Source organism: Alexandromys fortis, unplaced genomic scaffold, assembly GCF_014885135.2.
Source record: "Alexandromys fortis isolate MF-2015 unplaced genomic scaffold, M_Fortis_MF-2015_v1.1 scaffold_80, whole genome shotgun sequence".
Taxonomy (NCBI): domain Eukaryota; kingdom Metazoa; phylum Chordata; class Mammalia; order Rodentia; family Cricetidae; genus Alexandromys; species Alexandromys fortis.
Window position 1 is genome coordinate 3,663,756 of NW_026068174.1, and position 22,700 is coordinate 3,686,455.

Here is a 22,700-nt window from a genome sequence, read left to right on the forward strand (position 1 = left end):
CTGAAACTAGCTCTTTGTAGACCAGGCTGGCCCCAAACTCACAGAGATCCGCCTGCCTCTAGTCCTTTCTCTTTTCTGCTTTAACTAAATGCTTTATAAATGCTTTCGGGATTCCTACACATAATTTTATGTATTTAAATTTATTGTCAATGCTACCTAACCAAGTATTATTATACCTCCAAAATAATAACATTGACTCCCATATCACTCATCCTATGGAGACCTTTACCACACCCACATATCCTCAATACCGTGACAGAAGCTCATGTCACATAATCCTCCACTAATCCTCACTACAGAATGGTTTCCAGAGAAAACATGACACTCAAAGCTTAAGCTTCTTAAGGACATGTTCAAAATTTTGTTAGCCTCTCAATCTCTAGAAATTAATATGGCTTATTACATACAGTTTCTAAAAAAAATTCTTGATGTGAATTTAAAACATACTATTACTGTAATTATTAACCACAGAAATTTTCCAATTCTTTTGCTATTGTCATCTAGAGCTAACTTTTTTATTTGCTTTTTATGCATGAAAGTGCATCACAAACATGCCTGGTGCCTGAAGAAGTCTAAGTAAACATTGGAATTCATGTAATTGGAATTACAGATGGATTAACCACCATGTGGGTGTTGGGAACCAAACCAAGGTCCTTTATGAGAGCAGTAAGTGCTCTTAACTGCTGAACAACTGTCCAGCCCCTACAGCTAACTTTCAAAAGCCTACTTAACGCTAGCTTCATTTTTTTTTTTTTTTAATTTTCGAGACAGGGTTTCTCCATAGCTTTTTGGTTCCTGTCCTGGAACTAGCTCTTGTAGACCAGGCTGGCCTAGAACTCACAGAGATCCGCCTGCCTCTGCCTCTCGAGTGCTGGGATTAAAGGCATGCGCCACCACCGCCCGGCTAGCTTCATATTTTATACACTTATCTGCATCTATTATAAATCTATGCTTACAGGGAAGTGCATTCAACAAGAGAAATATGAAGCTGGAGAAATGGCTCAGTGGCTAGGATGCAAGTTGATTTGTATGGACCTGAGTCTGCTTCCCAGAACCTACACATGGCAGCTCACAACAGCCTGTGTAACTCCAGCTCCAGGGAATCCAACACCCTCTTCTGCAGCCCACAGCACGCGCGCGCGCACACACACACACACACACACACACACACACACACACACACATAAAAATAATAAAGATGAAATCCTTCTTAGAAACATGAGCAAGTAGTCTCAATATAAATTAAATCATTCTTCTCTACTCTTATTTTATCTTATTTGGACATGGAGAACCATTTCAATTACTTATCATGATTTAGGCATCACTAAGAAAACTACTGTTTTAACCAAATCCTTACTCATGAATAACTTGGACTAGATTTATTTCCAAAATGTCACTATGATGGCTAATCTTCACTGTTAACATGACTGGGTCTGGGCATATCTGTGACTAAGTGAGTTTCCAAACAGGTTTAACTGAGAAGGCAAGGCGCAGAATGAATAAAACTAATTAAATAACTTCTTGATTTTTCAATAAGAATATCTGAAATTACTTTTTTGGTACAGTTAGGGATCAAACCCACAGCTTTGGGTTTGTTATATAAGCATTCTACTACTGAACTACATCATAACGTGTTCTTTTCTTTCTTTTTTTAGTTATTTCTCCAGCCCCATAAATTTTTTTTAAATTAATCTTTAGGGTTAGTATACAAGTAATGAGTTTCAACATGTCATCTGTCATCTTCATGCATATGTGTTCTCATTACTACCCTGCTATTTCTCCCCCAATGAGTCCTCTCTTCACCTTTCTTATTTTATGTAGTCAGTAACTCATTTTCCACCTCTCTTAAAATCTCATCCTTCCCTCACAATACCCTTTCTAGGAACACACTCTTATATGCACACAATTTTAAGTATAGGTTCTGCATGAAAAAGAAAGACAAATAATAAATATGATCAAAGAATACTGATAGAACAGAATTTTACATTATTGTCCCTACATAAATACATCCTAAAAAGCTAAATGTTAAGAAAACAAAGAAGGGCTGGGCGATGGTGGCGCACGCCTTTAATCCCAGCACTCGGGAGGCAGAGGCAGGCGGATCTCTGTGAGTTTGAGACCAGCCTGGTCTACAGAGCTAGTTCCAGGACAGGCCCCAAAGCCACAAAGAAACCCTGTCTCAAAAAAAAAAAAAGAAGAAGAAGAAGAAAGAAAACGAAGGGCTGCCAACAGTGCTCTGTATAAAAGCATTTGCCACACAAATCTGCTAGAGTTCAATTCACTGAACCCAAGGTGGAAGGAGACAATCAACTCTACAAAGTGGATCTCTGACTTCCACAACAGCATTATAACATACAAGTCCTCATATACATGTATAGAATAATAGTCTTTTTCTGGCTGTTTTTTTTTAATTGGGGGAGGGAGGGCAGGTTGTTTGTTGGTTTGTTTCAAGGCAGTCTCACTATGTAGTCTTAGCTGTCCTGAAATTCACTCTATAGACCAAGCTGGCCTCAGACTCACAGAGATCCATCTGCCTCTGCTTTCCAACCGCTGGAATTAAAACCATGTGCCACCACCACCTTGAGACACAAACTTCTTTACAAGCAAAACTGTAACTGAAGAAAACTTCCTATTGCCAAGATTTAAAATATTCAAGTTTTCAGCCAAGCCTTACACACCCTTAATTCCAGAACTCAGGAGGCAGAGGCAGGTATTTCTGAGTTTAAGGATAGCCTGATCTACAAAATGAGTTCCAGATCTGCCAGGTATAAACAATGACCTTGCCTCAAAAATAAGATAAAACTCATGTTCTCTACTTCATTATATTCAAATATCCAAAAATCAGTCAGTCATGTGCATTACTGGTCATTTCACATGAACATGCACACTATAAATTCTATTTTGATATCCATTTCAAACAGAATTATTATATTCATAATACTGAGATTAATTATGTTAACTGCAAATATATTATACATGAAAACCTACCCTTCAGGAGTCGTTTTAATTTTGCACAATCCACATTAATATACTGTAACAATTCTATATCATGAACATCAACATTGTCTTCTGAACAAACAGTCAACTCCTGTAACCTGAAAATAAAAATCAAAAATAATTTACAAATTTAAGTCTTAAACAGTCCAAGATTCTGATTCAACAGATGAAGGGCTTGTGAATGAAGACATATTAAGTAAGAACATACTTATTTTAAAACTAAACAATACAAGCAATTTAAAGAACATGATGAAAAATGATATTCCAGCAAACTTCACATCCATATATTTAAGTCTGAGGTTTGAATTCTATTTCTCACATTAGTCACAGCTCTTTTGGAAAAATTAGTTAATTCCAAGATTGGAACACATTTTCAAATGTGTCTAGGTCTTCCTGAAATTGAACACAAGGAAATTAATAACTACTGTAGTCAGGTCAAAACTCATACAGCTGTACAACTGGAGTCTCCCAACTGTCAAAATAATTTGAGCATCAAATTTTCTTTTTTAAAAAAAAAAATTATATTATTTATTGTGTGTGTGCGCTTGCATGCTAATGCAATCAGAAAACAAATTGTGGGAAGTGGTTCTCTCCTACCACCACATAGGCTCCAGGAACTGAACTCAGATTGTCAGGCTAGCAGCATGCACCTCTAACTGCCCAAGGATACTACACAAAGCACTCTAAGAAAAGCATGCCAACTCTTTGCTTGCCACTCTGCTAACAACAGACCTATGTATCAAGTTTGTCACAAAGCACTGTGCCTTCCCCAACCCACCTTCCCCCCAGTCACAGTCTTACTGTTGGAACCCTAGAACCTTGTGTTGCCATGGCAATGGCTCGGCTCCCTGTCACTAGCCCTGGGAATGTGCTTTTGATCAATGAGAGGCAATTCTTGTAATTTCTTTTTCACTTCAAGGCTCATGGGAAAAAGAGTATTTAGGCTAGAAGAACAGAAGCTAAAAGAAAAAGCTGGAGGATTTAGAAGTAGGACAGGAGAATTAGAATAAAAACAGAACAATAAAACTGATGCGGAAAAGCACAGAGTGAGAGATTCATTTTGCCCTCAGATCCTGAGTCTTTCACTAGCTACACCTTCTTCTCTGAACCCTGAAAATACGTTCAGGCTGGACCCCTAAAGGCTCTCACTATGGACTAGACTTGGGAAATCAACAAAAGTTGTCTATACATGAACTACTGCTGCCCAATCTCATAGAACAAGCCTTAGGTAACTTTAGAGTTTTCAAAGAAAGGACATTTACTTTATAGACCAATATACTTACTTAAAAACTTCATGGAAATATTGGTATGTTATATAAACATTAACAATTCCTGCATGGATAGACTAACTGCATTTTTTTATTGTTTTCTATCTTCAATTTAAGACATTTCTTCAAGTAGTAAAAATGAAAGGGTTTTTACTTTCTATAACTTTCCAGTTTCATATTTCCCTGTTTGTCACCTTGCTGACTCTCTCAGCATATAATGACTCAGAATATAAAAATATGCTTACTCAAAATAACTCCATGGAAATGTTGTTTTGTCACATAAACATTAACCAATAATATTAAATAAAATTTTAATAGTCACCTGCTATTGTCACCTACTATCATAATTATAGAACAACATTTTTATTAAAAAGATTAAAAACCAGTTCTTCAACACTGGACCAAAAATTTTGATATATATTCTCATTCACCTTGCTGGGAAACAAGAGTGAACGCAACAGAAGCCCGGCTGGTACAAAATTAACAAGCCAAAGACAGAGGAACCGAGGCATCAAAAGGATTGTTTCCTCCATATTTGTCTTTTAGTTACTAAATCTATAAGTGCACTGTATTATACCTTTCATTTGATCATAATTAAGGACCCATTAGACAGTACTTGTACAAGAAAGGCAAACCATTTTCATGAAAGAAACTTGCAGTTACTTTATAATTTGATCCCATTGAGCACCATTCTAGACTAATTTCCCCACCTATAAAATTAAAATTAAAATTTTGACTTACGAGTAAAGATTTAAACTGTAATTTTTATTTCATTTTTTTCTACAATTTATTTTTAAATTCATATTGTGTGTAAAACAGGGAAATGCATGTGTATCATGGTATGCATGTGAAGGTCAGAAGACTACAGTGTGGTGTTAGTTCTTTCCCATTTCTACATGGGATCCAGGGGTAGAATCCATGTTGAAGAGGCTTACTCGGCAAGCACCTTTACCTACACCAAGTGAATTCCCCACCCCAACACATTTTTTTCTTTTTGTTTTACTGAAAGCACATTTTTAAAAGTTTGTTTGATTTTATGCATATGGGTGCCCGTGTGTGTGTGTGTGTGTGTGTGTGTGTGTGTGTGTGTGTGTGTGTGTGTGTGCGCACGCCCGTGTGCGCGCTACATGTGTGCCTGGTGTGCAGAGAGGGTGTTGAATTATCTGTAACTGTAGTTATCAGTCAATTATGCGGGTACTAGGAACCAAACTCAGGTTCTCTGCAAACTCATGTTCTATACCACAAGCCATCTTTTCTGCCCCTTACATTTTTTTAAGCACTGAATTTAAAAATTTCATAAAACACAGTTAAAAAAGAAATACTGAAAACACCCGATATTCTGAAACTAATGTAGATCCTGATGCCTATCTGGCTTAGAAATTTGGGGTCTTCCATTATTTGACACAATTCCTTAAAATTTGTTTGTTTCTATGTAGGAATTTTTGGTTTTGTTTTTTGAGACAAGGTCTCACTGTGTAGCCCTGATTGGTTTCAAACTCTCTATGTAAAGGCTGGCCTTGAACTCACTGAGGTCCTCCTGCCTCTGCCTCGCAAATGTTGAGATTTTAAAGTTGTGAGCCACCACACCAGCACAATACCTTACTTTTGAGTGGGATTAACTTGTTTGCTGCAGTTATCTTTCAACATCATAAAGAATAAAAGCAAGATAGCGGATACTGTGAATACTCAATAAATGGTACTGCTTCATACACACTTAAAACACAGTCTACTCTCCAGAGAATTCTACTTTGCAATTACTTTCTTTTACTTCTATATTGTTTAGATTGTTTTTAAAGTAACGTGGGATCTTATGATTGCATAGCTATGAGAATTAGATCATTAGAATCCTCACTACACTTCTCAGCTACTCTACCTGATTTGAATCTAAATATATACATTTAAAACACCAAACCAGGGCTCTGAATTCAATTCTCAGCAAGAAGGAAAGAGAAAGGGCCTGACCATGGAAAGCATCTTCTCCAAGTTTGTAACAGTACTCATATCTATCTACACATCAGTATTTCCAATATAACTCTAAATATTATATAATTAAAATGTCAAGAATACATAAAATTTCTTCAAACACCCAGATAAAAGTCATTCTATTAAGTATGTTTATTCAAACAAGAATTCTAAAATTTATTTTACTTAATAGCCCCACATGATTTATATATACTAACCTTGTAGAAATGCGACTAAAGACTGCATTGAAGTTGTTGCAGCTGAGAGAAAATAAAACCCCAGAAGCAGAATTCCGAAGTTCAGCTGCATGTTGGTTTCCTTCACGACAGGTGTGAAGAAAATGGCAGATTTCTGGTAGTAACTGTTTGACCAGCATTGTTTCATCTAATCTCATTGTGTCCTTTGGTTGCTGAAATGGAAATAATCACATAATTCTAAAACTTTAACTGTACCTGCAAACATTTCCAGTTGCTAGGTTTCAAGCGTACAGAGAAGCTGAAATAGAAGGAACACCTACACAGTCACTTGAATTTAACAACTGTATCATTTCCTCGAATATGCAACATTTGCCTATGTATGGTCAATAAAGAAGACACCTTCGCCCTGTCATTACAATTGAAGCCCAACCCTCCATCTGGCCTCACAGGCTCCATATACCTGATCACTCCCTATTTATCAGTTGATCCCTGCCCTTTGGGAAACCTGTTGTTCCCTGTGAGTTCTCAATGGACTGCATTCTTATTCACTAGTAAGTACACTGTATCATTTGTCATTAACATCCAGAGAAACTCCTAGTTGGGGAACACACTGGCCTTTGGACAATCTTACCAAAACATGTACTATGTACTACAAATACTAAGTTAAATCACTTCAAAATAAGTTATAAACATTATAATATCTCAGCCCTTGTGTATGTCAGCTTATTTTAATGAAGGTATTCCCTAATGTAACTTCAATACTAATTGTAATGACTCAGCCACACAATGCAGCTGACACACATGTGTAGACAAGCCCTCAAGCAGAAGTGCCTAAGGGTCCCAGGAATCTTACAGGACCCCGTGTGATCCACGTGCAGCATGGCTGCATCATCTACATATGATGCAGCTGCGTGTGCTCCATCATTTTGTATGACATAACCATGCCACCCCCTGCTGTGCGCATGCGCCAGACAGCCCTTAAAAGCTGGAGGCGCCATCTTCAGCTCGCTCAGGTGTGCGATCTCCCTCTCTTTCTCTCTCCCTCCCTCCCTCTGTCTCCCCACCACCACCAACCAGGCCTGTACACCCCACCCCCAATAAACTCCTAAGTGGGTTTGTTGCATGTTCTTTGTTTTCTTCTCACTCGCGCCAGGTAATTTCACTAATTATATACAAAAAAATACCATTCCAGGTATCATCTAATACCTAAGCTATATTCTATGACACTGAAAATGTCTTTCACAGCTTTTTAATTCAGTGAGGATCCAAAAGTGATTCAACATGACTATTCTGTTCTTTCAGCTTCTTTATTCTAGAGTAATTTTCCCCATACACACCACATATGTCAATTTTGTATTCCATGCAATTAACTTTTAAAACTGGGCCAATTTTCTTACAGATTACTTATTTACTAGGTGGCATAGCTAACTAACCTGACACACAGTTCTAGGGATGTGGCTCACTGGTACATGCACAAGGCCCTGAGTACAATCTCTTAACTCCACAAGCAATAAAAGAAAAAAAGAAACCAAAACTAATTTCAAGGGCAGACCAAGTCAAGGAAGGTAATATGTATTTTAATCACATTCTACAAGGTAGACCATGGAAACACACCACCATCACATTCTACTGCCTCTAAAGAGTGTCAGCAGCAATCACTCTCCAAGACACATTACCTCTCAATTAAAAATGTTAATGAAGCAAAAGTTGTATAAACTTAAAGAGGCAATATACCATCCTACCAAACTCAATCATGGGTGTGCCTGATATACCAGAAATTACAAAGTACTAAACCTCTGCCAAGTTAAAAATGTCCAGCCTCCAAATTCTGTCCCTCTATATAATGATTCTGTTCTTCCACTCCACTTTACAAGTTAACAGAGGACACCAAGCTAAAATAGTTCCTATGATTTTCAGTGCAAAACTTGTAAATACTGCCTAACAATTTTGAAATATGGCCAGAGATTAGTAAGAGTTTAAAATAGTAGAGGCTAGAGAGATGACTCAGTGGTTAAGAGCACTTATTCTTGCAGAAGAACCATGTTCAGTTGTCAGTACCCATGTGGTGGCTCACAACCATCTGTAACTATACTCACAGGGGATCTGATACCTTCTTTTGACCTCCTCAGGCACCAGGCACACACACAGAATACATACATACATACATACATACATACATACATACATACATACATACATACTGCGTACATAAATACATACATGCAGATGAAACGCTCATACACATAAAATAAATAAATCTAAAAAATTTTAGGGTTTGAAATATGCTGAGATGGCAAGATAGCTCCATAAGCAGAGTGCTTGTTGTAAAAGCCTGGTGACTCAAGTTCAATCCCCAAAACCCACGTAAAAGCAGGAGAGAACCAACTACCCAAAAGTTGTCCTCTGACCTCCACAGGCACACCATGACATGCACACATGCCCCCTAACACAAACAAACAAGTAAATAAACGCTACAGGAACTGGAAATTTGGCTCAGTGGTTGGGAGCATATACTGTCATTGAAAAGGACCTGAGTTCAGTTCCCAACATACACGCTAGATGAGTCACAACCACCTATAATTCCAGCTCCATGGAGATTCAAAATCTTTGATCTCTGAGTGCACCTACACGCATGTGCATAAATTCACATGCAAACACATATGCATATAAAAATAAAAAATGAACTTTTAAAAATATAAATAAAAACACACATGGTGCATATATACACAAGCAGGCAAAACACTCATCCACATAAAGTATCTAAAATTTTTGTTTTAAATCTCTTCCAACTAAATTTACTGTAGAGAACTTTAACAAATAAAAATGGGAGAAGTTATACTGAATAAAAGCAAAATTCTGGCCAGTTGGTGGTGGCGCACACCTTTAATCCCAGCACTGGCAGGAAAAGGCAAGTGGATCTCTGTGAATTGGAGGCCAGCCTGGTCTTATAGGAAGAGTTTCAGGACAGCCAGTGCAGTTAACACAGAAAAACCCTCTCTCAAAAAACAAACAAAAAGGGGGCTGGAGAGATGGCTCAGAGGTTAGGAGCACTGTCTGTTCTTCCGAAGGTCCTGAGTTCAATTCCCAGCAACCACATGGTGGCTCACAACCATCTGTAATGAGATCTGGTGCAGAATACAGTATATATAAGAAATAAATAAATCTTAAAAAAAAGCAAAATTCTGTATTCTGTGATGAATAAAAAATATTAACTAAGATATATGGCATAGAGAATTTTAAAGCAGAAATCTTCATTTATGTATATATATGTATATATATACATGTATATATATGTATATATATATCCATGTTTGGTAAAGAATCAAGGTTAGTGAGTAATATGAACACTTTACACAACAGAAAAGGTGTTGAAAAAGTTCAAATAAAGTTATAGTTGAAATAGTCAGCCTCTCAGAGGGAACCTGGGAAAGAACCCAGTCCTCAGTGACTCCTCTATAGACCTATTACAAATGCTCAAATCTACACAAGTGTTCTGTAGTAGCTACCGTCAAAAGGACAGATTCCACTTTCAAAGTCTGTATAAAGTTGAACCCATATTCATGAAGGAAAAAAAATGCAATTGCCCTTGGACTTCTCAATTATATTCTTCCAGCTGCAAAATGCCACAAGGCTAATAATATCTGAGAAATTAATCAAATAATGATTTCTTCATAAAAATATTTTCTTGAAAAATTTAGCAACAGAAACGGCTCAAAATTAACATTTTAAGTAAATTTAAATAGCTATGTAATTTACTAAAGTTGATAAAATAATTTTTTCTAAATTCTGCAACAACAGGTCAACTGTATTAAATGTAATTTATATATATATATATATTTATATATATATATCTTAGACAAAGACTCTTCATGTGTGCTCAGTGTCCATACTGACCTTTGATACTCCAGATAATTCTTAAGATTGAATTCACAGAACCTGCTTATTGTAGAATGAATTTACTTACCCCTGCAAGACATTTTTCCAGTGTATCCAATATAATCAACTGAGAAAGATACAAATTTTTTTCAGCAGCTTCTCCAAATATCCTCTAAAAGAAAAATATATTCAGAAAACTTGATTAACACTCTTCATTACAAATTAGCACATATGAAATATAAAAGACTAAAAGATCAGTCAGACGGCGGTGGCACACACCTTTAATCCCAGCACTTGGGAGGCAGTGGCAGGTGGATCTCTGTGAGGTCGAGGCCAGCCTGGCCTACAGAGCTAGTTCTACAACGGCTAGGGCAACACAAGAAAACCCATCTCAAAAACAAACAAAAGACTAAAAATCAAGAAAAAAATATTAATCTTCCATTCTGTCTTCTACATTCAATGATATTTAAGTCTACTACTTCTTACTGTGCCCTAATACTCAAAAAATAAATTCCTGGGTGAATAGAAATAGAGGCCATTTACTAAAGACTGTCATTAGCTATGCAACAGCAAAACAAGCTGCTTTATGTTTATAAAATGTCTATGATGTGTTCAGTCATGGTTTGAAAACATTGGTAATCCCAACACTATGGAAATAATGACTAGTTCAAGGCTAGTCTTAGGAACATAGCAAGTTCAAGGCCAGCCCAACTTACACGAGAGAAAACATGAAAAAAAGAAGGAAAATAAATGGGAGGGGATGAAGGGAGTAGGTGGTAATGAATCAATGAGGATTAAAAATAGTTCACAAGTTAGAGGTCTGTACCAGTCCATCTCTTTCTACTACAAAACAACTAATTTCTTAATTTTTATCAAAATTGAATGCTGCATCAACAACAGTGAATCTTAAGCTTTCACTACTTTCAAACTGAACTCTACATTGTCTATCTACTTAATCACAAGAGACTATTACTTTCATAGTACAATTTTTTTTTCAATTTTCTACTTTTACCAGGTGGTGGTGTCACACACCTTTAATCCCAGCACTTGAGAGGCAGAGGCAGGCAGATCTCTGAGTTTGAAGCCAGCCTGGTCTACAGAGTGAGTTCCAGGACAGTCAGGGTGGTTACACAGAGACACCGTCTCAAAGCAAAATAGATTAGATAGATGATAGATAGATAGATAGATAGATAGATAGATAGATAGATAGATAGATAGATAGATAGATAAGAAGATTTCTATTTTTTTTATTGTTATTATTGTGAGTGTGGGCTCACCATGGCGTCCACAAGGAGGTCAAAGGACAGATAACTTTTGAGGGCTGGTTCTCACCTCCAACCAGTGTGTGAACCATCTCACAGTCCCTTTAACTTTTCAGGAAGTTCTAAATGAATGCCAGCATCACAACAGTTTTAAAGATGATCCCAAACATAAGAATACTGCAGTATAACTGGGAATGCAGCCATATACTCATACATAAAAATTCTATTACTTTGCTCCACAGCAGGCAAAAAGAGCTATAGCAAAATATTAAATGTATTGTGTAAATAAATGTACCCTTTTATAAAAGTTCCCATGTTTTTAGGGAATAAATTTTTAAGGGACTATCATTATTTGTTACAGGTTACAGGAAGGGAGAGAAAACTCATTAATATGGTCATAAAAATTAATCCCACAATTTAGGAGTGAAGATCATAGTTTATACACCACATAATTTGTACATGAACAGTTAACAAATACATTCAAGGAATCGGCTAATGAAAAGCATATTAACAGATTCCATACTACACAGCTGGAGGTGTAGATGTGGCAGGAAAAGAAGGGGAAAAGAATCTATATTATGATCAGTTTACACACAATACAAAAGTCATGTAAATTCTGAATTCTGAAAAATGAAATAAGAGCAATAAGAGACGCTTCAAAGGTAAATATAAAAAGTCAAAATTTAAGTTACACTTGTGCTCACCATAAAATAAAATGACTCACATTTTAAATCCTAAGAAAATAGTCCCATACTTTTAAAACATGCTGCTCTAAACTTCCAATTCAGAACCAAAATAAGCCAATTCTCCAAAGAGCAGAAGTTCAGTAATCAGATACTCACCATATTGTTAACGTTCTTTAAGATGGTGGTGAGGCCACTGATGACCAGAGAAAACTTGTACTTGGAAATGTTGATCAGACATTCCTTGTTATGTTCGGTACTGACTTTGGTATGTGTATTTTGCTGTCCTGTTTTTATTGGAAGCTAAAAGAGAAAAATATTAAGACTTTACTCTTCAAAATTACTAAACATATTCTTTTCAGTGAAAGTCACCTTAGATTTGAATCTTTATCAACCATGGCTAGCTAGATATAGATATATGCCAACTTCTAATTTATAATACAACATGGAATTCAGAATAAATCCTAAATGCTCTATCAACTTCAATTTTTGGTTTTCTTTCTGGAAGTAATAAACCTCTTATCTACAAGATCAAATCTTCTGCCCAGTGTTTTCCAAGAAGAACCCACAGAACCAGAGTTATTCCAAATTATCAATAAGAATGTCTGCAACAAATACATATAACCCTTTCCTATACACACTGAGCTCAAGCATGTAAAGAGCTACAGACCAGCAGACAATGGTGGTACCCTTTAATTTGAAGACTAAGTAGGCAGTGACAGGTGGACATCTGAGTTCAAGGCCAACCCTGTCTACAGAGTGAGTTCCAGGACAGCAAGAGCTATGCAGAGAAACTCTATCTCAAAAACAACAACAACAACAACAACAACAACAACAAAAATAAATAAATAAATAAAACAAAAAAACAATAGACGAAGGAAATCTAGGCTGTAAACCTCTAGTTAATGGAAAACTTGTAATCAATGGAGAACAGAAGACAATTGTTCAGATATAACAAACTATAAACCAGGAACAGAGTAAAGACTGACTCCATAAGACCTGGGTTCAAGTCCCAGCACCCACATAGAAGTTTACAATCATCTGTAACTCCAGTTCCAGGGGATCCAACGTCCTCCTACACAGACATGCATGCATGCAAAACACCAAAGCAGCATAAAATAAAAAAAATAAATAAAAGATTAAAAGTATTTGTAAAAAACACCCCCTCTTCCTGATGCCAGGTTCTGGTGGCGCACACCTTTAATCTCAGCACTCAGGAGGCAGAGGCAAGCGGATCTCTGTAGCTTGAAGGCCAGCCTGGTCTACAAGAGCTAGTTTCAGGACAGGTTCCAAACCTACAGAAAAACCCGGTCTTGAAAAATCATAAATAAATAAATAAATACATACATACATATATATACACACATATATACATACATAAATAGAATTTAAAAGCCCAAAAAGTAAAATTATTAAAAAATAAATAAAAGATTGCCAACCATACCACAGGGGCACTAGCAAAGCAACCAAGAAATTCATCTCACAGGAAAACAGATTCTTTGAAGGGCTGACCTATAGAAGAGCTCAATTACACCACATAGAAAAGCATTGCTACTCAACTCATAAGGGTAATTCTGTACATGAGCATCAGACCTCAATTCACTGTGTTAAACCCTGCTAATGCTAAAAGAGAACCAAGGAGGCTCCCCTGTGAAAACCACACCTTAGATGATCTCCACTTGAAAGTGGCCCAAGTAAAGATGAGAGGACCAAGTGATATGCCTAAACATTTGCTAAGTTAGTAAGACAGGATTACTTTGACAGCAAAGAAAAACCAAATTCAGAGGGGATGAGGTCAGTATGTACGGAAGGCAGTGTACAGAAGCTATCAGATTACATAAAGTCAACCATAAAGATTGTGGAGGAAAAACATGAAAGCTCAGAAAAGAGAATTTTAGAAGATGAAAATGGCAGCAGTACAACTGTGAGTTCCCTAAGCTCCTCCACACAATCAACAGAGAATACAGAAGAGCAAAGCTGAAGCTCACAAAGATCTACAGAGAGAGAACAAGGTTCTCCCAAATAAGGCTGTGCATGTGTGCATAGACAAGTAATACACACTTACCACAACACCAGAGTTGTATAAGTAAATACATAGAGGAAGCAGAAAGCCTGATAAATGTAAAAAAACAGATTTCCCCAAAAGGCAGTACATTCTCAATGAATACACAGCAGTCCAATTTAGAAACAAAATGGGGATGTATACAGCTACATATAGACATGTACAACAGGCTTATGGTCAAATATGAAGAACTGTGGCATGTTATAAAATACCACCAACAAAATTTTCTGCAATGATATTCTGTATCAGCAATGGCCAGCACCTTGGCCATGAGCCAGCTATATGTGGCTATTGTAAACATTTGTAACATAGCTAGTACAGAGGAAGAATCAAATGTTTGATTTTTATTTGAATTTAACTTTAAGTAGCTATATATGATGCAGCTATCAAATTCCACTTGACAATAAAGTCCTAAACCATCCAAATGAAGAATAAGTTATTCCAATAAGCAACCTACAGTGAGAAGAAAATGTGCTGAAATTAAACTCCAGATTGACCATAGGGAAAAGTAGGTGAATAAAATAGGATTAGATAAAGGTAAGTAAGAAAAAGGAGGACAGCCAAGAGAACTACGAAAGAATGAAACCATCTTATTTCTCTCAGTTTTTTAAAATGAATTTCACTGCGTGGGTTGTGGGAATCCAACTCAGGTTATCAACTTTGGTGACAAGTACCTTTGCTGCTCAGTCATCTTACCAGCCCCCTACACCTTTTTTATTTTCCTCCTTACCATGTCCATGGTTGGGCACCCTGTCCTGCCCTACATTGCTTCCCCATGTGCACATCCTCCCTAACCTGCTCCAACTCTCTGCTAATACACTCCCCCTCCTCCCATACAGAAGATTCACACAGCCCACCACTCTTTCTGGGCCCACTCAGGTACTGATACCCATTTAGGGACATCTTTCTTATAAACTCCATCCTTATTCCAGTGGGGCTTTGTTACCCTGTGGCCTACCTCCCCCTTCCTCCCTGGTTGAACTAATTTCTGACTGTTCCTGGCCTCCCTCTGGAGAGTAGTCTCTCCTTGTCCATTGCCTGACTCTGTTGAGCTGCCCCATATAGGTACTCTCTTTCTGCAGGAATACCTTTTTCATCCTCATCAGAATCTTCCCCAAATATGTACAAAGATGTCTACTTGTTCTGCTGTACCTCACAGGTTTGTACTAAATGAGAATACAGAGGGAGAAAAGGAAGCAAAGGAACCAGAATTTTCTGTGGAAACAACATGATTGTAGTTTAGGTTGGTAAGAAACAGGTTCTGGTCAGGTAGATATCTGGAGAATCTAGAAACGACATTTGGGAATTGGCTTTTGGAACTTCAGTAGTGATTGGGTAAATAAGGTACAAGTGCAAATAGGTTCTTCGAGAATCAAGGCTTCTTGCTGAACATGGCTAATCCCAGAACTCGGGAGGCAGAGGCAGGTGGATCTCTATGAGCTCAAGACTATCTTGGTTTACAAAGTTGAGTTCCAAGACAGCCAGGGCTACACAAAAAAACTCTGTCTCAAGAAAAAAAGAGGGAAGAAGAGAAGGGAGGGGAAAGAAGGGGAGCAGGGAAGGAGGGGAGGGGAAGGGAAGAATCAAGGCTTCTGTGTATAAAACACTTGGGTAGCTGGAAATTCATAATACTATGAAAATGAATAAACTAAAGCTCAAGCCATTCAGGGGAAAGTAATTTCTTGGCAAAATCAGTTTGGCTCCATGCTAATACCTTTGCCTATAGATATCTTTATAATACCTACAGTTTTAAAAATGGTGATTATGTAATGCCTGTTTTATGAGCTCAATATTAAATTTCATGTTGTTACTCCACTCTGCCCAATTTTAGTGATTCACATACTATTAGCTTAGCTAAAGCCTGTACCAATTACTCCCGGTTTAGCAATTTGCAGTTGGCTTACCTTTTTCATTCAACTTTGTTAGAGGAATAATAACTTTGACTGTCAATTGTATACTTAAAATAACATTAAAGTAAAAATAAAACTTTATAATTTTAAGGCCATTAAACACTATCTAAAGCATTATTATGTATATAATATGTAACCAAAGATGCGAATCCTCTGTTTAATAAAACCAACTACAATATTTGAGGATGTACTTTAACTTCTTAATGTATTAGCAATATTAATAATAATAATGTGTATTCTGTGCAGTGTCCTTGGAGGCCAGAAAAGGAAGTCAGATCCCCTGAGACTGAAGTTTAAAGATGGTCATGAGCTGCCATGTGGATGCTGAGAACCAAACTAGATCCTCCAGACCAGCAGCCAGTGCTCTCAACCAGTTAGCCCACTGTCCAGCTCAGAATACACTTTTTTTTAAAACAACTTTCTTTTAGATTTATTTATTATGTATACAGTGTTCTGCCTACATGTATGTTTGCACACCTGAAGAAGGCACCAGATCTCATTATAGATGGCTGTGAAGCACCATGTGGTTGCTGGGAATTGAACTCAGGTCCTCTGGAAGAACAGCCAGTGCTCTTAACCTCTGAGCCATCTCTCCAACCCCAGAATACACTTTTTAAACGTGTTTGTTTCCTGATATGTAAAGAGGACATGTTGGAGTGCTTTTCCTCCTTGTAGGATTATTTTCTTTGTTTTTTTTTTCCTGTATGTATACTAAGTTAAATGTAATGTCACTCCTACTTCCCATTACAGTGTGAGAGGCCTTTTGGAAACTCATTAGAATGTACACAGAAGCAAACATTTTAGCTGGTGGTGACCTTTCGAGAATTTCTGAGTGAAACTAGAAACAAACTATCCATTGTTCACAGTACTTTACTTAATATTAGGCTTTCTTTTAAATAAATTCCTATTTGTTAAAATCTTACATCTTAAGTAGATCATAATTTGTTTTAAACAGAGATCATGATTCTAAGGGAATTATTTTTCTTCATGCAGCCTAAGCCCTTTATCTTCAATTATCCAAAGATATCTATATATTCTATTATATTCAAAGATATTTATAATATAGCATAAAATATTTTTAAGGTTTCATTCACTTTCCCCCAATTTGGAAAGTAGTAAGTGCTCACTGAAAAGAAACCCATAAAAGAAAAATTTTAAAACTCTCAAATACAACGATCTTACCTTTTTAAAATTTATTTTACTCAAAAAATTTTTTCATCCACCCCAGACTCAAACTCACCATTTCAGCCAAGGATGACCTTGAACTTCTGATCTTCTTACTTTCTCCTCCAAATCACTAAAGTTACTGGCATATGTGACCATGTCAGATTTTATACAATACTACAGTGAGCCTGCAACTTCATGCACACTACACAAGTACTCTATCAACTAAGCTGCATCCTCAGCATGTCTATATGATTCTTCTAACAAATACAATTAGCTAGGTGATGAATTGCTTAATGAATATCACTCATGTATTTTAACTTCCATGGGAACAAGAGAGTTATCTTTCTCAGAAGCTGTTTTATCCTTTGATTAAGAAGGTTTCTTAAGGCAATTAATTAATATTTGTTGAATAAAAGAATAAACCATTTATATCACACTAACTTTCTTACTGCCTTTAACAACTACCTTTTTATTACCCAGGGCAGTGTTCCTCAAACTGTGGTCCAAGAGCAGCAGGCGGTCCCTGCGAGTTTGCAGACTAAGGTACAAACAGCTCAGTGAATTCAGAGGGAAAGATTGAACAACCATTTCCTTTGCCTGTATTTTAAAACCTGAACTATAAAGTAACCTTTCTACCATAATCCTATTACTTCCTTAATAGGTGAAAATCTCCACAATATAAACTACAAGTCTCTTGGCTTAATCCTTTAATTAAGCATTACTTCCCAGGCAACCAGTAAGGCATAGTATCCTAGCCAGGAATCTTCACAGATAGACTTACATCTGGAGGGTCAACAACTACAAAGTTGCCGACCAACCTCCCTATGGGCACATGCACAGGAGCTCCCAATAAGCCCTCACTTAAGAGTAGACTTTTACATTTGTTTTCCCATTTTACTAAGGCATCATTAGCAAATAAAAATTTATGTATATGACTTACATAACACGATTTCAATATCCTGCAAAATCATAACCACAATTGTGGCAGTTTGAATTTAAATACTTGGCTCCCAGTTGGTAGAACTGTTTAGAAAGAATGAGGCATGGCCTTGTTGGAGGAGGTGAGTCACTGGGAGGGGGCCTTCAAGTTTCAAAAGACTCCTGAGATGTCCAGTGCTCTCCCTCTGTGTCCCAGGGTTTTAGATCAAGATGTGATTTCTCAGCTGTTGCTTCACTCTTGACATCATGGACTCCAACCCTCTGAAACTATAAGTCAAACTAAACAGTTGCTTTTATAAACTGCTTTGGTCACTGTGTTCTATCACAGCAATAGAAGAGTAAATATGATAATAATCAAGTTAATTAATGAATTCAATACCCAACATAACTATCTTTGGTAAGAGGGAAAGGGTGAGAATATCTAAGACCTATAAAGATACTAAAGTGAGAACGGGGAGGAGGATATACCTAAGGGTGAAGGGCTTGCCTATCACGTGTCAGGCCCTGCATTCAGTCCTGAGCACCACAAAAATTAAAAATAAAGTTAGGAGGCTGAAAAGATGTCTCAGTGTCTTAGAGCACTTACTGGTTTAGCTCAGCACCCATACCTGGAGCCAGTAATTACACTCTTAGGAGGAATCAATACCTCTGGCCTCTATGGGTACCCACACTCAAGGGCACAAACCCACATAAAGATCCACTATACACATAACTTAAAAAATAATAAAGCTGAGGGGGGGAGGAGGGAAGATAGCTGGGCATGGTAGCACATGCCTTTAATCCCAGAATTCAGAGGCAGAGATCAGCATTTGTAAATTCTAGGCCAGCCAGGGATACATAATGAAATTCTGTCTCAAATAAATAAATAAATAAACAAACAAACAAACACACGCAGCCTGGAACCATCAAACAAAAGCAAAGTCTGTTGATATAAGACAGAGAAATTAAACACAAATCAATTCTGTATGATTAAGAAAACATCCCAGGTTGTTACTTACTAACATCCAGAAGATATTCATAAAGGGCATGATGGCACCCACCTGTAATGCCAGGCATTCAGAATAATGAGGCAAAGAGATACAAAATGTGAGGACAGCCTTGACCTACATAGTAAAACTTTGTCTCAAAAATAAGAGCTTTAAAAATTTTAAAGAAGGTATTTCAAAAATAAAGAGAATCAGCTGGGCATGGCAGCACATGCTTTTAATCACCAAAGCAAGAAATTTTAAAATCACTCACACACACACACGCGTGCATACACACACATGTACATACATGCACACACGCATCCCTCTAAAACATTTTCATGAAACTACATAGCAACAAAGAACAAACATGGGCCAATGAACAATGATGGGCCAACAAAATGACTGAGCAACAGTACATGTCCCTGAGCCTGCTGACCTGAGTTTGATCCTTAGAACCCACACGGGATTGATGAAAGCCGTCATCTGACCTGTACACCTGTGTGTATGCACATACAGCGCTCACCGATAAATGGTTACAAGGTGAAAAAGAAAAAGATAAGACTTAAAAACAGCCAGAGAGAAAATACCATCTATGGCAATTATAATGACAACTGAATTCTCAACAGTAAAAAATAAGGAAATGGTATCTTTAACATATTGAAGAGAAAAATAACTGCCTAGATTTCTACATAATGGTGGAATTATGACTCAGGAATAAGGAGGAAATTAAGATATTTTAAGGAAAGAAAAAGAGCAATTACAGCAATAGACTCTTATTTAAAATAGTTCTAAAGAACATGCTTCAAGTAGAAAAAAAGAGCCTAAAAGAAAAGTCATATTCAAAGAGGGGAGTGAGAAAAAAAGACTTATAAGTAGCAGATACAAGTTCAAATATCCCAGTAATCATGGTTAATAAATAAAATAGACACTCCAGTTGGAAGAAAAAGTCAAACTAGTTTTTCAAGTACTATTTGTAAGAAAAACTTAAAACACAAAGATTCATGGTCAGTGAATGGAAAAGGTCCACCAAATACTAAAAAAAAAAAAAAAAAAAAAGAACAAGAAATGGCATGCATGTATCTTGGTGGTAGATGGTTTGTCCAATGTGGGCAAAGAATTAGGAAAGAAGGAGGGAGGGAGGTGATGGAAGCAAAAAACAACAGAAACAAAGGATGATTTCACAGCATGCTATTCTACCTTCTGCCATCTAATAACACGTAAACAGCAGAACTGACACATCCACTAGTCTGGACTTGAGAACTGGCTCAGAACATAGGAGTGCCTCCTGGACAAGCATGGGAGCCTGAGTACTGCTCTGCTACCCAAGTATAAAGCTGGACCTTATTAAGTATGCACCTCTAACCTCACTGCTGTTAGGGGTAGACAGAGAATCCCTAGGGCTTGCTGGACACCAGCCTACCTCTAAGTTCAGTGAAAAACCCTGTGTCAGAGGAATAAGGCAGAGTGACAGAGCAGGACATCTGACACCTTCCTTTGGCTTCTGTGTATGCACATGCATACACACAGGCCAAGTGTGAGTATACCACTCACAAAAAGAACATTAAAAAAAAATCAAAATCAGTGCAAGATTGTCTAACATCTCTTTCGGTTACACAATGTAGTGTGTGTGGGGGGGGGGGATCAGAATTGAAAAAAGCTAAACTGCTTAATTATTAAACTTGACCAAAACAACACATAAAACTCATACTCAAGAACTAGGGGCTACACATTATTTTCAAGAACATATAAAATATTTATGAAATGAATTTCATGACTAGCTAGACTCCAAGATGGCCCATAATTATTCCTTTCTTCTAATATCTACAGCCTTGTGAATTTTTTTTTGTTTGTTTGTTTGGTTTTTTTGTTTGTTTGTTTTTCTAGATAGGGTTTCTCTGTGGCTTTGGAGCCTGTCCTGTAATTAGCTCTGGCCTTGCACGCTGGCCTTGAACTCACAGAGATCTGTCTGCCTCTGCCCCGCCCCCAGTGCTGGGATTAAAGGCGTGCGCCATCACTGTCAGGTCATAAATCTTTTTGTAAATAACCAAATAAATAAATAAATAAATTTTAAAAGTAAAAAGTATCAGGACTATAGCTCAGGGATAGAGTGTTTTCTAATATGCACTATATTTTGGAAAATTTTACAACAGCAATAGTAACTAACAAGATGTTCAATTATAAAAAGTTCAAATTTGAAAATACAAACAACATACAAACCATATTCACTGAAAATACAATTAAAATATAAATATTTTAATTTAATTTTTATTGAGAATTTCACATGTATACACAATGAAATATGACCATATACAGCCCCCATTTCTCCCCTCCAACATCCTAGGACCGCCATACATGTCTACCTCCAAACTTCACGAATTTTTTTTTCTTTTAAATAACCCACTAAGTCTAATCAATGCAGACCACATGTGGATGGTTATGAAGCTACTGGATTCCAACCATTGTAGATAGGGGGAAAAAAATGAAGCTACTGGAGTGTGGGCAAACAACAATGGCCAAATTTTCAAAGAAAGAATTTCACCTCCTAAATAGCTATCCACTGCCAATAAATAGCCCAATGGATAGGGATGAGGGGACTCTCAAGTTCCTCACCTATCTATGTTGACTTTTTGCCTGGTTTGATCTTGTATATTAAAGTATAAGCTAATAAATAAAGCCAAGCAGTGGTATGCACACCTCTAATCCTAGCACTGAGGAGGCAAAGACAGGCAGATCACTGAGTTTGAGGCCAGAGTGGTCTACAGAAAGTTTTCCAGGACAGTCAGTACTACATAGAGAAACCCTGTCTTGAAAAATCAAAAATAAATAAAGTAACCAAAGGATAACTAGAAAAATATCCCAAAGACAATAAAACACCCTGGGTAAAAGGAGAAATCATAACTAAAAATTAAAATACCTATAATTAAAAATAATAAAAAAGGGCTAGAGAGATGGGTTAGCAGTTAAAAGCACTGGCTCTTGCACAGAACCTGGGTTCAATTCCTAGCATCCACATGGCAGCTCACAACTGTCTTTCACACTAGGGATCTGATTCCTACACACGAATGCACATAAAATAAAAGTAAAATAAATTATACTAAAAAAACTGGAAATCACTGCCATTTGTCTGCAGCAGTGATTTTTAAATGATAATAATAATAATAGCCAGGCTAGAGAGATGTTTCAGTGGTTAAGAACATGTGCTTACTCTTCTAGAGGACCTGAGTTCAGTTCCCAGATCCATCTCCAGCAGTTAAGAAACTGCCTAACTACAGCCTCGGGGGATCTGTTTTCCAATTCTGGCATCTGCAGACACCTGCATCTGTGTAAACACACACAGATACACACACAGACACACACTTATAAATAGAACTTTAAAAAAGGAAAGAAGGGAGGGAGGGAGGGAGGGAGG

General features: G+C 37.1%; 1 protein-coding gene across 7 annotated transcripts in view; it reads right to left on the reverse strand.

Annotated features, from left to right (window-relative positions):
* The window catches only part of Nf1 (neurofibromin 1), a 263,626-nt gene that overhangs the window by 215,761 nt on the left and 25,165 nt on the right, over positions 1 to 22,700 (reverse strand). For all 7 annotated transcript variants that reach the window (XM_050128878.1, XM_050128876.1, XM_050128877.1 and 4 more), the window contains exons 2-5: positions 12,405 to 12,548; positions 10,389 to 10,472; positions 6,446 to 6,636; positions 2,989 to 3,095 (exon numbers count right to left, since the gene is read on the reverse strand). In XM_050128878.1, coding sequence (XP_049984835.1) covers positions 2,989 to 3,095; positions 6,446 to 6,636; positions 10,389 to 10,472; positions 12,405 to 12,548 — 526 coding nt within the window. The remainder of the gene's footprint in view (positions 1 to 2,988; positions 3,096 to 6,445; positions 6,637 to 10,388; positions 10,473 to 12,404; positions 12,549 to 22,700) is intronic.